Source organism: Xiphophorus hellerii, chromosome 11 (genome assembly GCF_003331165.1).
Source record: "Xiphophorus hellerii strain 12219 chromosome 11, Xiphophorus_hellerii-4.1, whole genome shotgun sequence".
Classification (NCBI taxonomy): domain Eukaryota; kingdom Metazoa; phylum Chordata; class Actinopteri; order Cyprinodontiformes; family Poeciliidae; genus Xiphophorus; species Xiphophorus hellerii.
Window position 1 is genome coordinate 9481777 of NC_045682.1, and position 24240 is coordinate 9506016.

The 24240-nt window shown below is 37.0% G+C and overlaps 1 protein-coding gene across 5 annotated transcripts; it reads right to left on the reverse strand.

Moving 5' to 3' along the window:
• Positions 1 to 3482: 3482 nt before the first annotated feature.
• LOC116728519 (high affinity cationic amino acid transporter 1-like) lies at positions 3483 to 24240 on the reverse strand. Of its 5 annotated transcripts, none has more exons than XM_032576697.1 (13): positions 24048 to 24240; positions 16756 to 17016; positions 16488 to 16670; positions 15814 to 15972; positions 14768 to 14945; positions 14548 to 14681; positions 12517 to 12739; positions 10071 to 10207; positions 7213 to 7315; positions 6226 to 6431; positions 5691 to 5842; positions 4835 to 4943; positions 3483 to 4562 (listed from the first exon to the last, which is right to left on the reverse strand). In XM_032576697.1, exons 2-13 carry the CDS (start codon positions 16940 to 16942, stop codon positions 4378 to 4380), a joined length of 1956 nt encoding a protein of 651 aa, XP_032432588.1. In that variant the 5' UTR covers positions 16943 to 17016; positions 24048 to 24240; the 3' UTR covers positions 3483 to 4377. The 5 variants fall into 5 exon arrangements, with proteins under 5 accessions (XP_032432588.1, XP_032432591.1, XP_032432587.1 ...); XM_032576700.1 differs by lacking the exons at positions 10071 to 10207; positions 24048 to 24240 and adding exons at positions 11082 to 11221; positions 19537 to 19662; XM_032576696.1 differs by lacking the exon at positions 24048 to 24240 and adding an exon at positions 19537 to 19660.

The window sequence follows — 24240 nt, forward strand, 5'->3', positions numbered from 1 at the left end:
TTTATTATGATACAATATGTAACTGATATGTGGCTTAACTGATGCTAGTGAATAGAAAATAACGCCAAGTGACAATATGTGATCATTTTCCATGTGCTTCGATTTGTTGGATACATTCAAGTGATGACTTTTAGAAATTTTCAGAAGTGACATTATGTCTAACACGTTCCTTAAAAGCGTCATATTACTGCAGATGTTACACCAAATATTTACTCTAGAGGGCGCCGTTGCATCTATACACACTGCTGTCAAAGCATCCTAATATTCTCAATTTCAGAACCTGGTCTGAAATTCGACCAACATGCATATGGTCACATAAAACTGGAAATCTAATGAAATTATGATTTCTTACCATCTTGTCATATCGGTGGTTAGGATATTTTTTAGATAGCAGACATAAGAAAAATGTTTTTGTGCCATGTCCTGTTTTATCGTTGAAGAAATTCAGGTGTAAAAGGTCAGTTGAAGCATGGATACATTTTCCAATAATAACTAATATGAGACCAGCTTTTGCACAGTATATTTGCATAATGTCATGATCCATTCGGTGTCTGGGTTTTTGGTTTGCATTTGTTTCCAAGTCGTTTTGGGGTTTAAGTTATTGTTATTTATGCCATTCCACATATAGTGCTATTCTCTGTGTTCATAATTGTTGTTTATGTCTTATCATTAATGAATTGCTTTATATTTAGCTTCTTACTTATTTCTTGGGTTCTGTTGTGCGTCTTAGTTTTTCTCTTATGTTAAAGCTGTGCTTTGATTCAGCTTCATTTGTCTCTCAGCTGCTCAACACTCTCCTGATTAGACTTACCTGGCTTCCATGTCCCTGATCACATCTCCTTTGTATTTAAGCTCTCTCATTTTCATTGATCTTTTAGTCTGTCCTCTGATTCCATGATTAAATCATCACCTTTAATTGTTTCATTTATTTATTTTTTGTTTGTGGGTGGACCCCAACCCTCAAACACTGACTCACAGGTTGTACTAAAATGCTTCTTAACTTAATAAATAAATAAATAGTCCACTTATTTTGTATTATGCTGAATACTGAGGTTTGTAAATTAGCTAGCACATCACAAGATAGTAGAATGCATTACATTTAAACAATATTTGAATAAATTACCTCAAGAAAATCTTGCTGTCAAAAAATCTCAAATGACCCATTGCTAAATGTTCATTGCTAAAGACCAACATGGCTTCTATTATGCAAGAATGAAACTTAGTAAGTTTCAGGAAGACAGAAACCATTTGGTTGATAAACGCTATTGTGAGCGTTTATTATTTTTTTTATTCATTTGAAACTGATTATCTGTTAAAGGTGTTACTAACATATGAAATGATATAAATGGGTTTCCTGATTAAATCACATTTCATTGCTTAGAATCCTGTCATTTGACGCTTGTCCACTAGAGGTAATCAGTGACCTACTCTTAAAGTTTAATTGACCAGAGAAGAAGGTGAACGTCGCTGTTCACCTTCAGAAATAAGGAAGAAAACAAGGTCGGATTAAAAAACATCTTTATTTCGCTGATGCGGGAGACATATTTACATGTTTAGAGTGAACAAAGTGTCTAAGCTTTGTGTCTATATATATACATATATATATATATATATATATATATATATATATATATATATATATATATATATATATAAATATATATATATATCTATATATATATATATATATATATATATAGAGAGAGAGAGAGAGAGAGAGAGAGAGATCTAATTATTGACTGCCATCTTGTTTTCAAGTAGTCTGTATACAAGGGCTGGTATCCTGCATGTTTTAGTGTTTTTTTTCACTGGTTCTTCACACCCGAACCAGTTCATTAGGTCTCTGCAGAACTTTGACATGTTGAGAATGTAGTTTAAATCTGTTCTATTTCAGCAAAAACTCCCATAAAACTGGCAGGGCACCAGCCCTCCACGACTGAAGCTGCACACAATGTCTTAAAGAATTATCCAAAACTATATTAATTGACAACGTACGTGATATTTATTTTAATGAATGTCTTGGGAAATAATCGTACAAGTGTGCCAATTACGTCACAATAACAAATTTCTCTGTCTTTGTTTCCTACATATTTTATTGCATTTTATCAAAAACTTCAACAGAAAAAAAGCAAATAGCAAAGGTTTTGAAAATGGGTGGTAACAGTAATATGCATATGGTCGAATGGCAAAGTCATTTAGCAAAGGCATACTAATAAAACCCATACTGGAAAATATTTGAGCGAAAAGTTAATTAACAAAGGCTGTAAATGCCGAGCTACAATGGTGTAAAATTATTCCAGTACCTTTTCTGACTTCACCTTACCTTATTACATCAAGTGAATATGAAGTTTGAATTTTGATTTATGCCGACATAAAAGTCAATAACATAGCAATTTGTTATTGAAAACGATAGCAATTCAAATTCAAAAGAGTTCCCACAAGTTTTTAGATCAGAACACTTTTCCAGTTTCATCCCGTTACCACGGTGGCAACAGATTGCATGGGTAAATTTTATCAAGGAAAATGGCCCTGAATCTTTGAACGATTGAATTTTCTCAGCTTTTCGTGATAGTCATTGCTGCTTCATTTAATATTTTCTATATAGTTTACTTGTAAATAAATTTTGAATAATATGCACAGAAGAGACAACTCAAACAAAACATAGAAACATTTTATAGCCATAAATCCAATTCAATAACACTGTGTGATCCAATGCATAAATTAAAACCATAACATCACCCATGCAAAGTGTATTGTTAATCAATTTTTAATTTTATAAACAATAGACATGCTGCTGCTACATTGTTTTGGAATATGTTGCACCAGTTTAAATTGTTGCACTTCAATTGATTTAGCAATTGTTTCCAAGGTGAAGTAAATGCAATTTTGTCTTAGAGTTTAATTGTAAGAATTGGCCTTAATGGCAGGGAATGTGGAAGTCTATGAAGTTCATCTAAAACCTGTAATAGTTGTACCTTTGCTCAGAGTTTGGTGAAACGTAAGAAAAGGTATAGAGCGAAGATTCTTTGAAATTATGGTCAAGAAAGATTTATTGCAAAAAATATGTCTATACTAGAAAGGGACTATTTTCCCCTTTCTCCCAAACACATTCAGTAACATTCAACAAGCAGTGCGATGAGAAGAAATCAGAGGACCAATCCCTTAAAGAGTTGAATATAATTAATATGAATAAATTTAAAACGGACACTACTGACAGACTGAGGAATCAGTGTAACAAAATGAAAAGTTTTAAAGGTTTGGGGTAACAGAATGGAAGCATGTTAAGAAATATGCTTGATCTTTCACCAAGGTAACAAGATCGTAGAGACTAAAGGTTTGTGGTTAGTATAGTCTTCGCATTAAAACCAACGTTTTGTATGATTGACCCATCTCCTAAGCAAATTTTCGTTAAAAATTCAAAGACATCATTTTAGAATTTACCCAGACAACTTGAAAAATGTGGTGACAAATTTAAAGATGAGAAGATATTGTCATGAGGACAACTAGTGATATAAGTGTAGAGGAAAAACTCATTATGACTTATCAAAATATACACCCAACTGATGTTGATTATCTTTTACAGGTAAAATGTAGACAGGAAATACGGACTCTTTTCAATCAATTTCAGGAAAATAAAGAGAGGACAATGGCTGTCAACTTGAAATAACTGTTATAAAAATTCCCCTTTCTACTGATATAACATCTCAAAATCTACTTTTTTCTATCTTCCTATGAACATTTTTTAGGTAAGTAAATAATGCTGCTGGCTACTTAAAATCATTGTTTCCCCCGAAGGTTACATCACTAAAGATCCACCGACCAGTTTCAAACAAAGCACACTGTGGTAACACATTTTATAAAGTACTGAGATGGCTGTATGTTCTTCAGATTTATGTAGACATTATGTTTTAATATATATATATAAAAAAATCAATCTATTTTTAGAAAATGTTCTGGCAGCACGACATCAACCACTCCACAGTCTTACTGCTAGTAATTTAACCTATAAACACTCCAACTCAACATGTAGAGGAACTTAACATGGCCGTACTCTACCTCTCCACTTCCATTATACATTAATGTCTCTAATGAAAGCCCTTCTTCCACAGTCAGTCAGGCAGTAATGAACAGCTGAATCTCGAGGCCATGCAAAAATACTGGCCTCCACTGAGTGTTTCTGTTTGATTTTCTGCAAGGGATTCATCACCACCTGGCTGCAATGCGATCAGGACCTAGATGGGGGTGTCACAGTTCGCATTTTTGTAGCATAGCTTTCCCCCAAAAGGAGAGGTGAAGTAGTGGACTGTCAAAAACCCTTCTAGAATGACAGCCTGGTGTCAGGGCAGGTGGACATGGAGCTGTGTGTTATAGTCCCTTCTATAACCCTCTGTCGTTTTCTTCCCTGACATCAAGGCCGTCATTGAGAAAAGCTTCTTTCTCTATTGACATGGCTTCCAATTCATGATCAAGATTAAAACCATTCATCTCTGTTACCAGAGACAGGCGAGCAGAGGTCGCCTCAGAGCTGTGATGAATGCCATAACAGAAGTAGATGACTAAACCTGCAAAGAAGGAAAAAGACAAACATATTGCTTGTATCATATACTCTCATGATGAAAAATCTGGAAAGGTCTTAACCAGGCTGTAGATAGAGTATGTTTTGATGTAAATGACATGTGATCAAGTCTTCCTAAAGACATGACTTTTAACAGTACCTACCTGTAATTGTGATATCACATTACATTGTGCAAAGTTCCAATCAGCTTTGCAAAGAAAATAATTTTCTAATGTTCAGCATAAAAATAATGCATAATAACGAGAGATGTATGAGTACCTATAGCCATCCAGATGGAAAATCGGACCCATGTTCCTCTGTCCAGTTGCATCATCAGGTAGACATTGACAAACATGCTTATGACTGGAATGAAAGGCAGCAGGGGAACCTGGGAAACAGGACTGTATTACCACACACGAACACCCTGGAAAATGTGTGTATTTATTTGAAAACGTTTAAAACAAATACATTTTGGAAGCTTGGTGGCAATTCTCTAAAAGAACGTTTTGGAGATATTTTAATATACTTCTTTAACCTCCCTCCCATAATATATAAACAATATATTGTCACTGCAATATCACTTTGAGCAGTGTTATTATTGCCTGTTTGGATATTTTAATTATTGCTCTGAACGTAAATATGAGGATGTTTAGGAGACCATGTGTTTTCTTGCATCCATTTTTTGACTTACAAAGGCCCACATGCACGAAAGACAAGTTTTTGTGTTTTTTTCAAGAGTGGCTATGAAAACAGGGCCTCTACGTTCCTGTTTTCCTGTATCTTGTCATGTGTAAATATGAACTGCTAATTAAGTTTTGCAGACACTGATGAAATGAAAAAAGAATACATATCAAATTTTACAGAAATTTCTAAGGTTGATTACAAATGCAGTACATCTGCTTTAGTATAAAGCTATTTCAGAAATAAGGATTAGGCTTTACGTCAATGAATAAATGTACTCAAATTAAATGCAAGATTTTTTTTTTTACTATGTTATTTGCAACTAAAATAAACAAGGAATTTATTTTAAGGTTTTGCACACTTTTTGTCCATCATAGCCAAAATTTAGCAGGATGGAGCTGGATGTTGAATTGAATTAGCCTGCCATAGTACTGAAAAGGTCTTCAAGCCTAACCTTGAAGGAGAGTTTAGTTTTACTCTCAGGCTGCCTCCAGATTATGAAAACCAGGACGAGACACACCATGAAGATCAGACTCAGGGCTACCATGTTCCATGAAGTGAGGCCTCCCTGCACGGCCAGTATACTGAAGGCCAGGATCAACATTCCTGCAGAGAGTTTGTAAATTCAGACATCATTTAATTGTAGACTTAGCAGTTCTATTTAATGTACATTAAATCAGCTGACTTTATGTTAAATAAAGACTTCTGTCTATTTATCCCACGAACTCAAATACAAAACTGGCTCTTGAGAAGGTACAAAAGCCAAGAAATACAATGTGCTCTGTTTACTTTTTCTTCAGCCAAATATGACTAGTAAATTACAGATCTTGTTGCTATTCTACAGAGACTACTTCATAAATAATTCATCATTTCCTAAAATAATTAATTGAGTGAGTAATAACAAAATTGATCCTTTGTTCTTGTCATGAAAAGACAAATGGGCTCTTAAGACAAATTATTTTTCTGCTTTGTCTTGCATGACAACATACCTATGGCAGAGGTGCAGATGTTGACAGTGGAGCCTGACAGTGCGGACGGCTCAGGGTTGTTTGGAAACAGAAGAGTCTGGAAACTGAATCTCTCCTCCACACCAGGAAGAATGCCCATACTGGGCACACTGATCCCATCACTGGAGTCTGGATCATCATGGGTATTGGCTATCTGGTAGACTGGGCCGTGGATCTCTGGCTGGTATCTGAAAAAAAAAAAAAAAAAACACACATTAGGACATGTCTCAATTAGATCAACAGAAAATATAAACACCACATATTCACTGCTGTTGATCCAATTATAACAATGTAAACCAAATGTAAGCAAATGTATAGCAGCAGTGTGACCCTTTGTAAAAGCAATGTCAATAAAAATGGGAGCTGTAGCCAACTTCCCAACAAGTTACTTCAGTTTGTGACAGCTCAACTACAGAGTATGAAACATATGAAAAGTGAGTCAAACGTTTAGTGTCAGAACATATTCACAGAGAACAACACAACACTTTGACTGGTTAAAAATCCAATCAAAGTTGAAGAAAATGCATAAATAAGACTGCATATTTGGATAACACATTTCTATTGCGAAAGTTACAAAAGTAAAAGCCAGGACATTTCAATTTAGAATTAAAAAAATTTGAGTACACAGATTCGGTTCTATAATGCGCAAATGTTAATGAAGTAAATGTTGAAACACATTTACTCCTGCTAATTTGGTAACTAATGTCATAAATTACCCCCAACTTATATGTGTTTTTTAATTTTAAGAATAAGCAGTTTTGCAACTCCATCAGTATTTTTTTTCCTTGTAACACAAAGTAAAAGAGAAAAAGACTTGAGTGACTAGATAGAAGATAGAGATCGAAACTCCAATTTTACATGTGTTCTGTTTTGTTCCAGTGAGACTTTTATCATCCATTAAGAGTCAACTAGGTAAATTTTCTCTTTGGTTCCCACCTAGAAGTTTTTAATAAAACAGTCCAAACTGACCTTAGCACCAGCACACAGGCGGCCACTAACGTATAGGCCAACAGCGTTCCTATTGACATGAGGTCCACCAGGTCCTTCAGGTCAAACAGAAACGCCATGATTGCTAAAAATGTGTAAAAAAAAAAAAAAAAAGCAACAAAGGGCTCCTGTAAGAATGGTTGAAGCTTGAAGATATCTTTAAAGAGCAAAATTTAAAAAGTACTGATATTTTAACATTCATGTACATCAAATCTAATAAAATTCCAATATGTTATTTCTTTCATAATATAATTCTGACTGAAGAATTTCTGTGCATACATGTCTCAGAAATTATTGATATACTATCTATTATGGAAGTGTTTCAACTGTTATACATAATACACAGGATAATGGTTTAATGAACTTTCATGATCAAGTTAAGATCTATTATGTTAAGGTCTTTGGTTAAATTTATTTCCAAAGACATTTAAACCAAACTACGCGGTTTCTGCCCTGACAAAAAACATTCAGAGAACTAATCTTACTGTGGCAACACTAAGTCATGTTTTATAAAAGTCTGTTCACCATTGTCATTTATGATGAACTGTTATGTAAAACATAGTCCCAAAAAAATGTCCCCGGAGAAGCAGGTTCTTAACTGCTCCAAAATTAGACTGTTACACTATTACAGTGTATCATGTCTCTATTTCATTAATAATAAATTATCAGACCTGACAGAAGGACATGTAGGAGCCGTAAACATTAAATGTTTGTCTTTCATTCACGTTTTGGTTTTGGTAACACTTTATTTGACGGGTTGTGAATAAAACTGTCATGATGTCGTCATAAACACAACATAACGCCTGAACTCATGAACATGAGTAAGTCTTCATGAATATTTACGACTGTTGTCATAAAGTGTCATTCGGTAAATCATGACATTATTCAAAATGTCTTTGTTATGACAACTTGTCATTAACCAAGAATCATCATATGTCATAAATATGTAATAATAGTAGTCATAATAATGTCATTAAGATTACACCGTCAAACAAAACAGTAATTAGTATTTCCCCTACCTGAAATAAAGCGAAACAAGTAGAACCAACAATAAAGATTTAATTAAGTTTTATTACACTGTGAAATGATTTAATAACAGCCAATAATAATTCCTTTTGCATCAAGTGGAACAAGTAGCACCAGCTATGAAGATGTCATTAAGTGTTATTACAGTGTCAAATGCTAAGCTAACAGAGTCATTGATATTAAGTCTTACCTCAAGTAAAGTGGAACTGAACTACTTATAACTACCATCATAGCTGTAGAACAAACCCTCTGTACATTGGAATAAAACAAAAGATTACTTGTTCTTCAGAGGGTTTAACTTCTGGTCAGTATATTGTAACTCTGAAATACTGATTGAAAAACTAAAACAGAACTACTTATTCTTTAACTTAAGAAAATAGGTTCTTTCAACAGTCAGCCATCTCCTTCGTTCTAGCCTTCCTGTAACGCTCTGAAATCAGGGAGATCTTGTCTTCATTTCCTAGAAGCAGCTCTTTGGAAGTGTCTGGAAACGCTCAGACATTATCGCTGCTCTTGTAATAAACAATGATTAACATTGTGGTCAATGTTAATCATGGTGAAAGCCTTTTCATGAATTCATACTTGGTGAATCTCTTTTGGACAATCTCATAGTGGGAGATGACACAATTCAATGTGGTCACCTAAAAAAAAAGAACAAAAACAAATAAACAAAAAACAATGTGATCTTAATTCAGCATTTATTTAAATACCATCCAAAAATGTGCCTTGCTGCCTGGCAGACAAATGTCTAGTTAACATGACTGGTTGTTATAAAGTGCAATACAATTATTTCATAATACAAGTAGCATAATGACTAGAGCTGAACAAAATGATTCTGATCAAATGTTTGTTTGGCAGAAGTTCATACAGACTGCCACTGTTGTTATTCAGATTGCATCATTTGATGTATAGTTTTAGGCACATGAGTGGATCTTTTCTCTTAATGAGCATTCAAAGTTATTTCCAACCAGATACTCTGGCTTATGGCTGTTTGCAAGAAGTTTATTAATAAATAAATAAATAGAGTAAACACCAGTTTTACATTTGACAAGAATTAGTTGTCTAAAACGTAACTTATTAACTGGATGTTGATTCCTGCTTCTCCTTCCCCACTTACCCATCCCCTCCCACCCCCCTTCACCTGGAGAAAATAGTAACACAAAAATGACTTACCTAAATTTCTTGGGGAACATTTCATCTGCTTCTTTCTCTTTGGTCAAACAGGAACTTCTTTCTCTGGTGGCTGGTCCTCATTAAAGACCAGCCACCTCGATTAATGTCAAGTTGTCATAACAAAGACAATTTGAATAATGTCAACTTTGTAGTAAAAGTGTCATGATTTACCGAATGACACTTTATGACAAGAGTCATAAATATTCATGAAGATTTACTCATGTTCATGACAGGCGTTATGTCATGAATATGACGGTGTCATGATGGTCTTATTCACAACCCGTCAAATAAAGTGTTAACGAAGTTTTTTTTATCCACTGACAATATGGCTAAAAAATAATTATAGCTATAGAAGAAGAGCATCATGGTGGTAATGTACTAAAATGTTACACTGTGAATGTCACACTTTTTTTTACTTTTAAATTCTTCCTTATTTTATTTCTTAAATCATATAAAACCCTTAATCTGATCTTTCTTATTGCCATTTGAATCCATAGATGCTATTGCTAACCGCTCTCAGTAAACTTAATCATCTAAACTTTGCTCCCTTTTAGATCTCTGTTCATATTTCCCTTATTGTTTCGTTGCAGTTTTCATGACTGACTCTTTTCTTCCTGGTTTGCATTTCCTACTCCTCTTACCAGACATGACCCCAGCCGCAAAGGTGGAGTTTATGGGGGCCTTCCTTTCGCTGACATGGGCCAAAAAGGAGAAGAGAAGGCCATCTCGTGCCATGGCAAAGATGATACGGGGTAGGGGGAACATGGAACCCAAAAGACTGGGGTAGAGTGAGGACGAAAACATAAGATTTGGGAGATAGTTGTTGGTAAGTGGAGGGAAATATAGGGAAAGAAAAGAAAATGCCAGCTTGGAAAAAAAAAAAAGCCAGCAATGTATGGATTGGAAATGTGAGGCAGAAAAATGCGCAACAGGGTAGCAGGCTGGAGTCAGTATAGAAGCAATGGGACATGATGTTGTTTGTCAAACGTTCTTTGAATGATGCCATGTGATCATGCAAGGCTCCACATGCTATTATTCTTCATTGCAAATTGTATTTGTGTATTTGACACATGCAGCTTTGCTTGGTGGATTTGAACAAGATGCAGGTTCAAAATATAACAAAGTTTTAAAACTGAAAGATAGTGGAATATAATCTGTGATAGACTGATATTAGGACTGATAGGAGGAATAACACAGTTAGACTACAATAAGCTACACCAGTGGCAGTTCTTGCTTGGATAGCACCCAAGGCAAGAAAAGCCTACATATGGAAGCAAGCTTTTCTTTTTTTTTTAAACAAAGCTGCACAGAAATGCTCACAGTTTGCAAAAACATGATTTCTTAAAATTTCAAGGTTTGTGTTTCTCAGTGTAGCATCAAGGTACTGTAGGGGTTTATCTACCCAACCCTCCCAGCCCATTTTCCAATGTCTCCCTGTGCATTTGTCAATTTTGTTTCTATCAAGAGAAGGAAACAGAACCCTGGCTATAAAACAGATAACAAGACCCTTCAATGACCAGGGAGCTGATTTCTGCCAGGTGTTAACATCTCCAGCTGACCGTCTGGAACATTAAACCCAGCACAACTCAGTCCTTAAGCATGGAAAGAGGCTACAGGATGCAAAATTAAATACATGCATGTTAGTGTCTCACCTGCCCCTGTGCCAGAGGCAAAGGTTGCAGTTAGTGGGGTTTTGGTGCGGGGACTGATCTCAGCCATGAACTTGAAAAGCAGCCCATCATCAGCCATCGACCACAAAACACGAGGCATAGGAAACATTGCACCCAGCAGGCTGCCATAGGGGGGAGACCAGGATATATAGTATCCACACTTCACTTACATCCAAGAGAATGATATAAGACATACATGAACAGAGACAACAACTCAAACATCAAAGAAACACAGAACAGTGAGAATGTAGCAGAATAAGGAACAACGTACATACAGACAGTACTGTCAAAAAGTTCTGAGACCTCTTGCTTTTTAATGTTGTGCTTCCAAAGTGCCAGACTTTTATGTTATTTGCCTTTGATCCCCAATATATTTGATATTTATAGATTCTGCAGTAACTGAGCATGGTACAAAAAAAAAAGTTATCTTTACTAAGAAATCAGCTACAGCTATTTTAGTCAGTCTTACAATTTGTCTTATGTGTTAGTTACATTTTTTGTTCATTACTGTTTATAGATCAAAGTTGCAAGCAACAGACCAAAAGGAGGAATAAAACAGCTTTTGTCCAATAAATAATAATAAAATGACTAAATTTACAACAACTTGCTTGACACCACTCTAAAATATTACAAAAATGTCTGACTCTTCAAAAGAGAGAGAAAAAAAACTGAGGTTGCTCAAAATTTTTTAACAGCACTGTAATATCTCGGGTTCTGAGTATCAATGCAGACACATGCAGGAAAATGTTAAATACACAGTCACTTAATAAAAAAAATAAATACCTTAAGTGAAATTATGCTACACACTTCATTGTAAGAGTATAAATGATATATGTCATTCGCACTAATAATATAAAAATAATTAACAATTGAAACTTAACATAAGAAAAACTGCTGCTTAATAAGTCCTTGTTACATAATCAGTCACTTACTTATGTTACAAATTATTGGTCAGGGGAGCTTTTATTTTTAGATAAGGAATCAAATTCCGTTTAACGCTAAATATACCCACAGCACACATACAAACACACAAGCGTGTTTGTATATGCCTGCACATGCACGTCTGCATGTTTCTCTGTAGCCTTTATCACATGTGAGCGTGGGTGTGCAGAAGACTGTATTCTTTACACAACGGCTTATCAGCACTTAGTCTGACATGACTTTGTCTAGAAGCGTTTACAATATCTGCTTTAGAAAAATTCAAGATGAGGCATGCAATAATCCTGTGAAATTTCTTTATAACAAATTGAACATAGCAGTTGAAGGAGTTGTTTTCATATTAATGACACATTAAAAGATCCAATCTTACATCGACATGTTAACTCTCCAGCTTAGATTGTAGATATTTACTTTAGGACATATCTGGAGAAAATGATCTAAAGTGCATATTTGAAAAAGGCTCAAGTGAAGTTCTTACCTGGTGGACAGAGCACAAAGAGAGCCTACAGCTACAGCATATTTGGCTCCTCCCCAGCCTACATATTTAAAAGCTACAGGCAGAGGGCTGTTGCTGTCCAGAAGATAGTACGGCATCATGAGGGTGAGGGCAGCGGAAACACCAAAGTAAGCAACGAAACAAATCAGCAGTGAGGACACGATCCCAATAGGAATGGCTCTTTGGGGGTTCTTCACCTCCTCGCCTAAAGTTTGCAAAAATAATAAACACAGTTCAGTTTATCTTCAAACTCTGCGTTGGCCACTATTACTGGCCTAGAGAAGAAAAATGTTAAGGAAATGCAAAAAGCAAACAAAAAAACAGATTGTAATATATATATATATATATATATATATATATATATATATATATATATATATATATATATATATATATATATAATTAATGATAAATTCAAATGCAGCTTCACCTTGACCATAGTGAAATGAGTTTTGCCCAAACAAAAAGGGCTTGGAAATGGCAAAATTTGCATTTTGTAAAATGATACATTTATGTCACCTTCAAACATTCTGAACAAGACCAATATATTTTTATGCAAAAAAACAGCTTGTTTAGAAATAAATGAAAAAAATTTCTCAAATTTGCAACTCAGAGTAGTTGAACCTGAAACCCCTCCAACAGCTGTTGCGCCACTGCTGGCAAGATATTTTTGTGTTGGCAGGAGTCCAGTGTAAAACTGTAAAACAGATGTATTTCAGACATACTGGAAGCAAGTGTTTATAAGAAATAAACAAACAGGCTATATTGACTAAGAGATTATGATACTAAAACCTCAGATAAAGACAACTGGGCAAACATTTGCAGAAAGACTCAGTTTAATGTTTTGCGGTGAGACTGGATCACAAAGCAGAGATTGAGAGGCTGAGATGTAAAGTATGTGCCACAAAATGCATCACTACTGATCAAGACATTGTATTATAATGCATTTATGACACTACAAAAACAACAAGCTTTCTTATAATATGTGCAATAGACATGCTTCTAAACTTCAGCAATGATTTTAAGGGTTTTCTCCATATGAGCCAAAAAACTTTGGGAAAAAAAGAACTACTATGTCAGAGAGCATGTAAGCTAGTGTAAACCTTCCTTTCACCCCAACATAGAAGCCTTGGATCCATTACAGCAATCCACAAACATAATGCAGAAACACAGAGATCTATTCACACATGTACAGGCGTTTCGAAAATGTCTGGACAACATCTTCTTAAGCTGAATCTCTCCCCTTTTTTGCGTCACAGCCTTTGGCATCCTGCCATGTACAGAAGTGGGCTAAATGCATTAAAAGTGCAGCTTCTCTCTCTCCCTGGCTGCTCTTATGTAATGCTAGCAACTAATAGTGTTCCAACTGCAGATTCTGTTTCATGCCCTGTACCCCAACTCCAGCCTATAAATGAAACCCAGTCAGAGAGTGAAATGGAGATAAGAGAAATGCTTAGATGGAAGCAGATCGATGGCAGAAAGTTAATTGAGAGCAAAGATATTCTGATTCGAAAGAAAGTTCTCACCAACATGTCAAAGTAGACTTTAAGGATAATATGTAAAGACTTGAGTTGAAGGACAGAATTTGTTGGGTGGCATGAAGGTATTTCTTATGCATAATTTCGCCAAGAAACACAATTTTAATTACTCAACTTGAATCACTATCTCTAAACGGATAATACAGCATAATGTAAAGTAGACAATTTTAAAGTAAACTGATACGGCATAACATGACCACTGACAGGCGAAGTAAATGTCACTGATTTTCTGCTGCCAACATCTTGGTGCCAGATCCCACAGCACTGCTTCAGGTGTCTACTGGGCTCCACCTCTATCTTTTGGCAGCAAATGTGGGATTCACTCACAATTAGACAGGCGATCATAATGTTCTGTCTGATCTGTGTAATTTGTCAATAAAATATTCACTGAAAAACACTTTTAAGACACATCTTAAAAAGGAAGGATCCCAAAAAGCAGAGAAAGTACTTTCAAAGTGTTCCGTCTATCACTGACCTGTGGTGGCGATGCAGTCAAAGCCTACAAAGGCATAGAAACATGTAGCAGCTCCTGAAAGTACTCCTGTGAAGCCAAATGGCATAAAGCCACCCTGTCCTATGCTCTCCTTGGATGGCAGGATGGCAGTCAAACTGCATACAAAAAGCACAAAAATATACATATTTTTAAGGATAAAATCTGTTGGACACATAAAGGTAGTTTGTTGTCACGTTCTTACTTTTGGCTTGAGCTATTCGTATGATTGACATGTAGGATCTCCTCTGGAACAACCTGCCAGTTCTTCAAAGTGCCTTTGACCAGCCCAGAGATCACCATGAATAATAAGACTAAAACATTGACACAGGTAAACACCTTATTCACCATCGCTGACTCCTTCACTCCAAATGCCAAAAGACCTTGCAAATGAAAACAAAAAAAATTAAATGGAGAAACAAATTTGAAATGCATATTACGTACATACATTTCAATTTATATAGAAATTTGCTTGTCAACCAATCACATGACAAAAACTCAATACACGTAGCCAACTAGAAGTGGTGAATATGACTTGCTAAAGTTGAAGCTGAACATCAGAAAGGGAAAGAAAAGGGATTAAAGTTGCTTTGAGAGTGGCATGGATATTGTTACCAAAAGTAAGCTGAGCATTTCAAAAACAACTAATTTACTGGAATTATCATCTTGCAGGTTTATACTGAATAATCTAGACATAATTCAGAGCATGAAGTTGTGTGGACTAAAATGTGTTGAGGGCAGATTGAATAGGCAGATTGTTTAGAGATAAAAGAAAGGGCAGAGTTGCGCTAATAAGCAAGAATGCTGGATATCATCACTGAATGCACAACACAGCTAATCTTTAAACGGATGGTCTACAGCAGCAGCAGAAAACCTAAGCAGTGGCCACTCCTGTCAGCGAAAACAGGAAACTGAGACTATGATATACACAGGCTCCCCATAACTGGACTGATTGAAAAACATTATCTGGTCTGGTAAATCTCAAAATGATCTCAAATCTCACATCACCTCAAACTGGTTTCCAGAAAACTTCTATGAGAACACTGGACTCTATGGTGGAAGGAATTTGCAGCTGACAAATCTGCAGCAGCAGTGTAATGTTATGTCATTATGAAACCCAAACCTCCATGTTAATCCAATGGAAACGTTATACAGCAACGTGGTTGTCCAGCCGTACACAATCAAGATCTACATAATAACATAGTCAGTAAGTGTTGAGACAAAAGAAGATGCAGACAGAGATGTTCCTACCTGTGAGAGTAAATATGATGAGAACTGCAAACATGTCAGGGTATTCTGCCAGCACACCTGGTGCATTCATAGACATGTGTTCTCTGCAGAACTCCTCAATGCGTTTCCCTACCAACTCGTCAAAGGTGGCGCTCCATGCACGGGCAACACTCGAGGTACCTGGAGCACAAAAAGTTCAGTCTTCATTCTCAAATCAGTTGTTCTCCCTTAACAAAACTGTTTAATCCCAAATTTCTTCCTGCAGAATAAGTGCATGCATTTCCATCCGTGAACCTCCCTGACACATGATATTTATGAATTATTACATTTTATGTTTCTTATGTTAGTGAAAATGTAGCTTTTATACTCGGCAACAGTTGTTGCCGGTGGGAAACTGCATAGACTTCCTCTTGTGCAGGTTTGTGACTGACATTTACAGGAAGTAAAGAGGTCTGGTCATGTGACCTTTCACACTAGATACATGAAATTGATATTGCTTAGAGTAGATACACTATTATTTTATTTTAAATCTTCAAGTAGCTGCCAAAAGTCAAAACAATTGTTCTAGAGCTTCCAGAAGTTAGAAAAAAAATGTCCAGCAACAATTGTTGCCAGTGAGATTCAATTAAATGACCTAAAATATCTTGTGACCTAACCCTAAAAGGACGCTCATTGTGGAAATTATACTGATTTACCAATAATGTAAGAGAGAATGAGGTTCCATCCAGTAATGAAAGCCCAGAGTTCTCCGACTGTCACATATGAGTAAAGATAAGCAGAGCCCGTCTTCGGGACACGGGCTCCAAACTCAGCGTAGCAAAGACCTGCCAACACTGAGGCTGAGGCAGCTATCAAGAAAGACAGGACGATAGCAGGACCTAGAAAGATATGATACCATCAAAAATATGGAACTGTGTTCTTCAAAAGCTAAAACTTTTACATCAACAAGGCTGATTAACTTACCTGAATTGTCTCGTGCAACAGCACCAGCAAGCACGTAAACGCCAGCACCCAACGTGCTTCCCACACCCAGGGCTACCAGGTCGAAGGTGTTGAGACATCGAGACAGACGGGAGTCCTCGGAATTCGAGTTCACCACCTTCACCCTCAGCAACTGTTTTCCAAAACGCAGAAGTTTCTCCAGCACCATGGTTTGCAGACTGGCCTCAGGAGGGGAGAGTACTTCAGAGGTCGCAGGGGGGATAAAGGGCGGCTGCACACACCCTAAGGGGGAAAAGAGGATAAAAGATAATGTTCTGACTAGAGTATATCTGAGTGAATATGTAGGAAGTGCACTCTACATCCTGCCAGTAAATGCAGACTGAAGTTGCTGAAGTATTACAGCTTTGACAAAAAAGTCAACAACACTCTGTTGGGAGGACAATGTGGTTTCGTGGGAGGTTACTTAATGGAAATCCACTACGTGTGGCTGTAAAGCAAAGAAACAGTTAGTGGAACAGCGTGATGTCTGTGGGAAAACCTTGCTATTGGATATATTGCCAATATGTTATGTAAACACAACTCACAAAGGACAGGGGAATGCTCCTTAGCATAGTGTTCAACAGACACACCTCTGCATTACATGACCAAGTGTCATTCATACCTCTACATCCATAAAAGTCACCTATGGACCAACAACCCTAATAATAAGAAGATTCTAAACTTGCTTTTATTAAAGGGAGGAAACTTAAAAAAAAACTAAAGTAAAAGAATGGAACACATAAAAAATATTGGTTCAATGTGGACAATGTCAAGCAATGCAGGTTAAGGTCCAACAGCCTGGTTGTTGGACCTTAACAACCAGATTGTTGTTACGCAGTGAAAATGGAGTAGAGTGAGTGACGTGCAGTGACGCTGTGACACTGTGACTCATGTCAACATAATGGCACCTTGTCAGGAGACTCTGATGTGATGACATAAACCCAGAAAGATTACCATGTACACAATGTCCCCTTTCCTTTTTCCTTCCTGGAAACATTCTAGCTCAATTTTCCAACTTTGCAATTCGAAACACATATGGAAAAAATGGGGTGAGGTTTTGTGTTAGAAAATTGTTTTTGTTAGAAATGGAAATTAGATCTTCAGAAGGCAAAATATCTCTTCACAGAGGACAAAAGTTGGTAAGTCACTGAAAGACAAGCACATCTTAATTTTTTTTTTTTTTTTTTTTTTTTTGTAACCCCTCCAGGGGGTCTTTTTGTGGGCTCTAGTGTCCCTTTTCATGAAGTAGGCTGACAGGAAAGGGGGAGGGAGAGGGGGGAAGACATGCGGTAAATGTCGCCGGGTCCGGGAGTCGAACCCGCGACAGCCGCGTCGAGGACTTGAGGCCTCCAAATGTGGGTCGCGCTAACCCCTACGCCACCACGGCACGCCCAGCACATCTTAATTTAAACTGTAACATGTTTATGGCAATAGATTGATGATGATGCCGTGATTAAACTTTAAAATAACATCTTCCCATTGATAATATTTTCCACAAACAGCTTCTATAATTTCAAAGGTCTATGCTGTAAATTAGATACCAACTCCACCATCATTAGTCACACATAGGGAGGAAGTACTCTCTATACAAAACTCAGGAAAAAAACAAGTTCTTAATGCTAACTTTTTTCCTTGTCAAACGGTCATCCCACCCCTCAGGCTGTGCTTACCCATAATCATATTGCCCATATCAGACCCAACCAATGATTACAAAGCAATTTTAGAGGTCATTAACATTAGTACTTTCAGATTGTAGATATGTATTTTGCAGATCATTGATGCTCACATGGTGTTACAGTTAATAAACTTTGCTTAAACCAGCAGGGAAACAGGCTGGATGCTCATGAGAAATGTTTAGTAATTTAAAAAGAAAGCAGGTTCTCTTCCATTAGGCAAATGAATCCGTACACAGTCTCAAAATAAGCAACAATTGACTGGTTGATTTGCAAAAATATGGTCATAATACTCTATCTGTTTGGAAAAGAAACTTTTTAAGGATTGTGTAGTGCAGAAACTCCAACCCAGCAAGTTACACTGCATAATTGTGAACGTTAAACATTTACTAAATACAGCTTGCGTTTAAATGTTTCTGAGGAAAGCAAAGGAAGCTGTAAAGCGTGTACTGAGACAACGTACAGTACATAGCCACATGCACAAACACAGCTAAGTCAAAGTAACTTACATGAACAAAGTGACCCCATGCGGACTTGAGTACACAAGTTACTCAATTGCTTAGGTTTTTGTCAGTGCAAGTGACAAGGCAAAAATAGGATGTATTAGACAGAGGGAATCATAACCCATCAAAACAATCTTTGGTGTCTGAGGCAAATAAAAATGGTAAAAGATAATCCCTTGGAATGGATTGTGGTAAAAATCGAAAGCAAAGTTTTGAACTTACCGGAAAGCAGTGACAGCTTCACTTAAAACGTTGATCTATGTGGAAGATTTTAAATTAATGCTGACAGGTGTGGAACTTGAAAGCATATTTGCTAACTTTTCTTTCAACTGCTGTCAGAAGCTCACGCCGTTAGATGGGTAGGATTCTAAAATAGAATATGGAAGAATCACATGGCTTGGCTATTCCAAGCAGCCTGGAGTTGAGCACGAGCATGCACGGTCAAAAAGTTGCAGTCACTCTATCAACTTTTCTACATTTGGCAGAAATTTTCTGTTTCATTTCTTTTTTGCAAGTGTTGAAATACGTAACTCTTACACGCAAGCTTAAATACCATGCCCACCCACTCTGAACAATAAAATGCTTACGTTTACGGAGAACGCTCATAAATATTACAATTTCCAAGAGCAGGAATTCCTGTGACAACTACAATCTCGCTTTGTGGTGCACGGCCTCTTGTCCTACAGCACGCACACAGATGCATTCACCGAACCAGTGTATGTTTCAAAAAATACTTTGAAAACTATAAATCAAATGTCAGAAAAGTGGAAGCAATGCCCATCAGGGGGAGGGAGTAGTTGATCAGAAGAAGGGGTGTGATCCCTAGGAACCAATTAAAATTCACCCTGCATTTAGCACAGTTCCACACTGCAAAATGCTATGTCATGGCTAAAGTCATGTCCAATGCTACTTAGAAAGTGCTGCTTTAAGAGATGGAATTTCAATGAAAAAATGATTAAGACTCTATATTTTTATGTCATTTATGAAACTGGAATAATATTGGTAATCATAACTGGTCTAAAACAGTAATTTAATGTCATTAAAAAACATCTTTGTTTTACACTCTGTAAATATCTGGTTTCAACTCTGGGTCCTGCTCTAGTGTTACATTTAAAGGTCACGTCTTTCAGTCTTGCTCAAGAGATAAAATAACTGACCTAAAATGAAGGTGGCTAGGTGTGCTTATCCATTTCCCTTTCAGTTTGCCATATTTGTGTATTCAACAATGCGTATCAGCCGCTCAAGCCAGAAAGGCTGGGAGGGCAGACAATGTCATTATTGGCACCACCTCCATTGAAGAAATCTATGAGCAATGCAGGACCAATGACACTCAACAGGAGTGACCACAATGACGGGGTTTTTCTCTCAGCAGTACCCATACAATATATTCTTGGAATATCTTTGCTAAGTAAAACCATTACCCCGCAGGACATTCAATTTGCTGACTGCCAAGTTTTAAACATACAGCAGAATGCTTTATAGTCAAACGAAAAAAGGACAGACAAGATTCCTTTGTCTGGCTAGATTAAAAGCCACGCTGTTTCAGAGGAATAATCGTGTGTTTTTGGGAAACAAAAGCTTGACTTTTACCTCCATTCACTCCAGCAACAGACATAACAGAAACAGACAGAATGTTACTGCATTCAACAAAAGGCAGCATCACTGAGAAGAGCGGATACATATTTGTTGTGAGAGGAGACGGCGTCATCGACACATAAATGTTGTGAGTTGGCATAATGTTAGATTATACACTGAAAAAAATGAACTTAGGGGGTTATCACATTAACAAAAGAATATCATGTACTTCTAACTAAATGATTTCATGTTTCAAACAAAAACGTGATACAATCATGTTGGATAAACAAGAAATTCACGCGAGATTATGGAAGATCACGCTATATAACTGTTTTGCGCCTGGGAAAACTTCAAAGCGGTTTTAGTTACACATTAAACTATAGATATTTGTTTTTCTCTGCAGGGCACTATTGGCATTTAAGAACTGCACTGTAACAAACGGCTGTAAAAACTACAGCATGAAAATACAGTGAGGTGGCTGGGTTTTGAAAATACAGTTCTGTTGTACCTTTTCTAATTGATGAGTGTTCTTTCTACCCTTTCACCCAGTCCTGTCTTAAAACACTTAATGTAATGTAACTTAAAAAAATGTCTTTGAATTAATGTAATTAAATCATGGAAAGCATTTCCACACGATTAAATAGCTTTCTTTCAGCATGAAGCATGTTTGTTGAGCGAACGTAATTTTCATGAGTTGGAGCAACTTAATTAAGTAGTGTGTAGGTACCACTGGGGGTTAGCATGCCCCAGTCCTCGATGTGGACGTCGCTGGTTCGACTCCCGGTCCCGGCGATCTTTGCCTCCTTCCTGTCTGCCTACTGTCTCAAACAATACGAGCCACTAGCGCTGCAAAAACTCTTCGGGTAAAAAAAAAAGTTTGTTTCAACTAAATTTGCGTTAAAGTAAATTATTTGGTCCAAAGCATTGCAAATTAGTTGGGCTGGCTCTTTTAAATTACATTGGGTCCAACTATAGTACATGAGTTGAATCAACCTTAATAAATTAAAATGAGCCAACACACATTTGCTTTAAATTGGAATAACCATAATAAATTAAGTTGAGCTAACGCATTTGCTTTAAATAGGAGTAACAGAATTACATGATTGCTGAAATAAAGCAAAGTAATCAGGTGGAAATCCTTTCCACAATTTATTTATGTTCATCCAAAGAGTTATTTTTTTCAGTGTATATGTACAACACAGAGACGGCAGAGGACGTCTTGGTTCACTGAAAGTAAAGTTCTTTCTCCGAATTTCTACCTGTTTACATTGCAGTGACTCAACAGAACAAATGCACAACACACGCCGGTGACCCAACATCCAGTTTACGCTGGTATTAACAAGCTCACACTGGACCAATGCAGCAGAGGCGACATATGAAGCTCTGAATTTCACTGAACCTGGAAAGCTTCCGCGTGAGGTCTGCAACTTTGCCCACTACTGACCTACTTTGGCACCCGCTAAAGTTAGTCTGAGTGAAGCTGATCTGAACTGTTGCTTTTGGGATCTGAAAGGTCAGAACTCACCCAGAACGTACCCGTATCTTTGAAAGGATGCACTTTTCTTGAAGACAGCGTGTGGTCAGCTTCTCCTGTCTTCCATCAGAAAATAGCCGTACAACAGTCCAATGCTATCTGAGACATATACAGACAGTGATGGCATAGTTACTTTGAAAAAGTAACTTTAATTGGATTACTGATTACTTGATTTGAAAAGTAACTACGTTACATTAAATGTAACTTTTTTAGTTACTTTCAGCAGCTGCTAACAACAGCCCTCTCTGCCAATATTTAATTGCAAGTTATTTTATAATTGGAACATCAACAATGTGTCTCCACCTATTGAACTGAAGGGGAGATTGTTTAATGGTTACAACAGTACAAAAAAACGTTAGTAATTTGTGTGTGTGTGCCAGTGTTGTCTGAAAAACTATAAATAGGATTTTGGACCCCCGCCCCAGCGTCCAGGTTCTGCGTCATGGCTCTTTGCTGTCAGAGCGCCTCCTGCTGCTCAGATGTCCCGCTGCACAGATTTGTGACACTTACCTTAATATTAATAATTATAATGGCCTTTAGTTGCACAACTTGTTTTTACCTTTATTGCCCTGTTCATATTGGTCTCGATGTTTGCAGTTTTCTGGAGCGCAACGCGAAGCTCTACGTCATTCACAGGTAACATGTGAACTTGACATTAACAAAGACACAGCGGGTCGGATCATGAGTCTGACTCAAACTAACTGGATGACAGACGAATTCTGGGGTTCATGTCTGCTTATTTCCAAGCCCAAACAGGGCATCCCGCCACTCATTAAATCTGCAATCGACTTAAGAAAAAACAACAACAAAAAAACAAGCCCAAAGCTGCTTATAATAATCGGACTTGGTGAGCGAAACTCAAAATACTTCCTGTTTTTCCAGCAACAAAATGCGCATCTCCCTCTTCCCTCCATTGTTTATGTTTCTGTCGCATAGAAACGGCGACAAGATGCGTAGAGGAACTAAAATTAAATCACAAAAGAAAATAGTAACACACAGTGATTTCGATAAGTAACTGTAGTCTGACTACTGGATCTGAAATGGCAACGCGTTATTTTACGCGTTACTGAAAAAAGTGGTCCGACGTCAGTAACGCGTTACTGACATTACTGTATGCAGAGCACCAGTTTCTAGGATAAAACAATTTATACCTGATGACTTAGACCTTATGTAAAATATATAAGTAATTTGACATGACAGATACTTCTACTCCACATTGCATATTTACATAGGACAAGCCAATATGATGTTTAAAAATACAGCTAAAATAAACTTATTTAGTCAAGGAGGTGGATTTTAAAGATTTGTGGGAGTTTGTGATAGCCTAACCTGATTAAATTGAGACTAAATCAAAAGAACTGGTACGATTTAAGGTTGTGTGAACGGCTCAGAAGCTAAACAAATGTGTATTTCTTTACGCATTTACTTGATGGTGACAGACCAACTCCATGCTTTGCGATGTCTGCTCAGACGGACCACATGTTGCTCTCACTCCGCGTTCATAGCCCACCCCCGGTTCAGATCATCTGGGTTCAAACCTCTCCCCACACCAGCACTCGGATCAGTTTTAAGAAACCCAGCACAGTAGCAGCCCTATTTAAATCTCATAATTCCTGTGATGTAAACGTCACCGCGCCTCTACTGCAGCTCCCCGTAGTCTCCAAATAATGTAGGTATTATATTATGGCCTTAAGGTATTCTGTTCGTGGAAAATGCAACAGTAAGTGTGAATGCAAGCCGCGTTTGAGGAATTAGTACATTATGTAACTCCGTGGAAGTCCCTCTCTCGTCGAACATCAGAAAAAAGAAAAAAAAAAAAAAGAGTTAAAATCTGAAATAAAACTAAAGACACAAGCATGTGCTTTAAGAGAACTGTCAGCTCTAGAAAAGAAACTTAATTAAACCTATGTATGAAAACACTTTACATCTTTTAAGTTAAGCGCACAACTTGAAAATCATCTAACAGGGAATACAAGTAGATTTATTTACACTTTAGTAGTGCCAAATCCCCGTCAGCCTGCAAGGAACAGCTTCAACATATGCGTTTCCAGACGTCTGTAGATTCCACAAAAAGCGCCGCGACAAGCTCTTCAAAACATTAAAAATCTCCGTAAAGGCGGTTAGGAACCTTGTGATGTTTAGGTTGTACTTGCTCTGCAACAGCGTGTTCAGATGGAGGAGG